This window comes from Papaver somniferum, chromosome 8, assembly GCF_003573695.1.
Source record: "Papaver somniferum cultivar HN1 chromosome 8, ASM357369v1, whole genome shotgun sequence".
Lineage (NCBI taxonomy): Eukaryota > Viridiplantae > Streptophyta > Magnoliopsida > Ranunculales > Papaveraceae > Papaver > Papaver somniferum.
Genome location: NC_039365.1, coordinates 107,495,251 through 107,499,462, shown reverse-complemented (window position 1 = coordinate 107,499,462; position 4,212 = coordinate 107,495,251). Strand labels below are relative to the sequence as shown.

Here is a 4,212-nt window from a genome sequence, read left to right as displayed (position 1 = left end):
TTTATTTCATAGTCCCCTACCCTTCAAATGATCAGTGTTTAAAAACAACCAATACATAGTGGAAAGAAGATTGTGTGGTTGTCAGAAAATACAAAAGACGGACTTCGTACAATATAAGAAACTATATACATTTTAGACATGTAACACACATGGTGGCACTTGGGAGAAAGCCTGAAGTCACTCAGTAGACGTGAATGTCTACCCCAAGACCTCCTAATTGATCAGTGCCAACAGAACAACTGTTCTCCCTGCTCAAACTTTCAACCAACTCTTTCTGACGTGCCACGCAGCTAAGCCGTAAACATGAAAGCCTTGCCAATGCTGACTGACCAGCAAACTGGACTCTATAAACCAAGCTCAATTCTGCCCATATCACATTTCCCACACTTGCACAGTCTGAGGAATTCACATCATATCCAGCGAGGTCTGATTCAGTTACCACCACAACTGAATTGTCATCAAGGATAGCTACCTCTGTAGCTGAGGCCGGGTAATCTGATGAAGTTTTCAGGACTAACTGATTGTCCAAGTTGCCAGGTTTACTTACTCTTTTAACCTTAAGCCGATAGAACTCTTGAACAGCCTGCAAAAGTAAGAGACCACCAGATTTAAATTCATCAGACACCAATTTACGGAAGGAAAAGCGAATACGGTAAATTTTAGAGAAATAGTAATCATTCGTTTATGGCAATATACAACCAGAGAACTAGTTATAATCTCATAAATACAATATACTTCGAATAACATTAAATGCGCACAAAACTACTATCTAAAATTTCTAGGCCTGCCCTCAAAGAAACCAGTGTTACCGGATTCGCGACCGCGGTTCGCATGCGCAATATGCTATCCTAAGAATATTGTATTTGCTAAAGGCTAGCACCGTGAAAATGGAGAGTTAACAGCATGTTTACTTCCAAACAGAATCCAACATCAGCGAGTACCTGCCACTGAGTCTTAGCTAGGAGTACCCTGGCTCTAACTGACTTCACATACCTGTATGCAGCCTCCGGGGTCATCTGCCTGTGTTGAACCTGAAAACCAACCAACCAAGGTATAAAATAATTAGGTGTTCACTTTAAATACTACTAACATAAACAAATTTCTAGATTATCGGTACAAACCAAGTAACAAAGAACGATAGTCGTGCTTCGCCCTCGACCAGCTTTACAATGAACATATGTAGTCTTCCCACTTGAGGCATTCTCTGCACAAGAGAAAAAAGCAGATATAAATACACTCTCAAAAAGAAGGAGCAGTAACAATTTTGGTAACAGATAAATACTATTGTAGTGAATAGACAAAACAGTGGTCTCCAGCTGGAAGAACATGGTGAAATGTAAAGTTTCTCAGTTTCGCGTAATCAGAAACGAGGATATCCAGGCTACTGAACACTGCATAACCAAAAGACGAGGAGCAAGGTCCTGGGACCAATGTCACCACAACCATACTAGACCAAGCCAGATTGACAATCTGCATTATTTCTTAAGAAAAACACTACTGTAATGAAGAGGATATAAAATAGATGAAGTGGGATATTTAGGCACTTACTGTGGATGAAGTCTACAGCTCGGCATATATTGCCGTACGATGGAGCGAAGAGGTAATCTCTTGTGGGGAGCACCAAATGGTCAATCTCATAAGCCTGTGTAAGACACAGATGGAGACAACCATTAGATGGGGGAAAAAGAAAAGAAAAACAATCCAAGAACGAAAACGTGCCTAGCAAAATGCATCTAACGAATATTAAACCAACGACGCCAAAACCAGGTGTACAACCATTAAGTGATAAGCAAAAGACTTATTTCGAAATGTACGCCAATAATATATGAATGGTAATGAAACTAAGAAGAAACGAGTAAGTGTCAGCATTTACAGGAATGTGTCAAAATGGTAGCAGACTTATACTATAAACAATGATGTCTGCTTAGCATGACTTATATTATTTAGTTTGATTAGATTGACATAGATAAAAGAATCAGACTGAAACAGAACAAAACAAAGACATAACGGAAGTACTCACTTGATACAGTGATGTGGGCACCAAAGTCTCATATGACTCATTTAGTGTGATCACTCCATGAACACCAAGTTGTTTTAGGCGAGGAACATCAGTGGGAAAAGGAACAGCACCTAACAGTATAAACTGGGAAAGCAAAAGTATTAGCATGGCATCAAAATAAAAAAAAATCAGACCATTTGAATCAACTGAGTCGCACCTACGTTGTGAACAACGGTGGTTATAATAATTCATAGTGATAAATCCCAGCAACACGACAGTAGTTGTTAAGAAACATCTTTATAATAATTCATATATACTTAGGTGGTTAAAACTCTATGTATTATCCATAACATAGTACTTGAACTACTTAAGAGGAAATACCCAAAATCACAATTACCAAAGAAACGTTACCTCGTCAACACAATCCCACCAACGGAATTCCGATTGCATCTTGTTCCTGACAACATTATACAGAAGAGTCGGGTAGAAAAGAGCCCTAGCCCCAATTAGTATAAAAGCCCTCTTCGCATTAGACACGGCAATTTCTTTACGCTGAAGATCATCCTTTTCTACTGCAACCAACTCACTTTTTGTTACTGCAACTTCTAACTCACCCTCCTCCTTCAATTCCTCAATATACATATTCTTGAATCGAAACCTCCACTTTTACACAATCAAACTTAAGAATCACACAAAAACTCTATAAACAAAAAAAACCAATCTCACAGCCTCTTCAAATAAATAAATAAAACCTAACAATTCAATGTTTTGATCAAATAATTACATCTAACATATTACAAGTTTTCCCCAAATTTGTTCACAAATCGATCATCTCATCTCAACCTTCAATTTTTCTTCCCTGCCAAAGCCAAGAAACCCCCCAAAAAAAGTCAATAAAATTTGAAGGAAATTGTCAATAAAAACTAACAAAAATATATTTTCAAAAAGAATGAAATTCAATAGAATACCTTCTGAGATTGTTCACCAAAATTGAAGCATCAAACGGATCTGATCAGGAAAAAAGTACCAATTCTTCACCAAATTTGAACGGATCTAGACTAATCGAACCAGAAATTCGCTGCGGAAAAGGTATAGACGATTCCCTCAATAACAAGCGATTCGATTCTCTTTAGGTAATTTTCTGTCAATCTCTGAATCAAACACGTTAAACAAAGAAAAGATTGTAAAAAAAACCCAAAAAAAAAGTATTCTTGCTCCGCCAGGTTCTCTCTTCTGGAAATCGAAAGAGCACTTCTCAACAACTCCGCTCCAAGAGATTTTCCCTCTAATTAATATTATTTATTTATTTATTTAATGGGAAGGACAAAAACGTAGGAAAACGGATATGGGGAAATTAGGCTCAGACCCAACCCATGGATAACCCATAATATGAGGCCCTTAATTAAAAAAAGTTTAAATCTAGGCCCCGAGTTTTTAAAAGACCTTGATACCCTTATGCATGTTGTCAAGCCCATAATTAAATAAAATTTAAATCTAGGCCCAAAATTATTAAATCTAGGCCCGAAATTATTAAAATACAGTGTGAAGGTGTAAACAGAAGTTACACATGCATATGGCATGTGTAACCAGAAGTTACACATCTTATGATATGTGTAATGCAAAGTTACACTTGTATATATATATGTAGAAAATAAACATCAAAAAGAAAACACAAAAGAAATACATGTATTACTTTAATATTCATTTACAACAATTTCTTAGCATGTGTAACTAGAATTTACACACACATCTGTCTAGTGTAATTGAGAGTTACATATGTGTCTATCTAGTGTAATTGAGAGTTACACATGCATCTGACTTGTGTATTCAGCGTCAACTCCAGCTCCAGCGAGACCATTACCACATTTAAGAAATTAGCTTTTAAGAAGTTATCTGAAACCTAAAATATAACAACAAACAATCAGTATTTATAAGATTAAAATGAACAGTACATACAACAGTGTATATTCAGTTTCACAAGCATCTGACTAGATGCATCTGAATTGTGTAACTGAGAGTTACACATGCATATAACATGTGTAACTAGGAGATACACATGCATCTGGCTTATGTAACTAGGAGTTACACCTGCATATGAAATATGCCATTTATCATGAACTTGCAAGCGTAAGTTACCTAAAGCAAAGTATGTGTAAGTAAAGGTTACACATCTAATTAGCATATGTAACTAGAAATTACACATCTATTTAGAT

The 4,212-nt window shown here is 36.5% G+C and overlaps 1 protein-coding gene across 1 annotated transcript; it reads right to left on the bottom strand.

Annotated features, from left to right (window-relative positions):
• On the bottom strand, positions 1-3,276 carry LOC113302505 (putative dual specificity protein phosphatase DSP8). The gene is made up of 7 exons (XM_026551424.1): positions 2,968-3,276; positions 2,411-2,858; positions 2,021-2,143; positions 1,549-1,642; positions 1,122-1,204; positions 942-1,031; positions 1-583 (listed from the first exon to the last, which is right to left on the bottom strand). The coding sequence occupies exons 2-7, from the start codon at positions 2,639-2,641 to the stop codon at positions 182-184; spliced, it is 1,023 nt and encodes a 340-aa protein (XP_026407209.1). The 5' UTR covers positions 2,642-2,858; positions 2,968-3,276; the 3' UTR covers positions 1-181.
• Positions 3,277-4,212: the final 936 nt, after the last annotated feature.

What these genes read in the sequence shown, in the direction of transcription:
- LOC113302505 (XM_026551424.1), bottom strand. Translation starts at nt 2,641, where the DNA reads ATGTATATTGAGGAATTGAAGGAGGAGGGTGAGTTAGAAGTTGCAGTA. An exon ending in TGCCCACATCACTGTATCAA is followed by an intron (nt 1,643 to 2,020) that starts GTGAGTACTTCC and finishes TGTCTTACACAG; the next exon opens with GCTTATGAGATTGACCATTT. An exon ending in CTATCGTTCTTTGTTACTTG is followed by an intron (nt 1,032 to 1,121) that starts GTTTGTACCGAT and finishes GTTGGTTTTCAG; the next exon opens with GTTCAACACAGGCAGATGAC.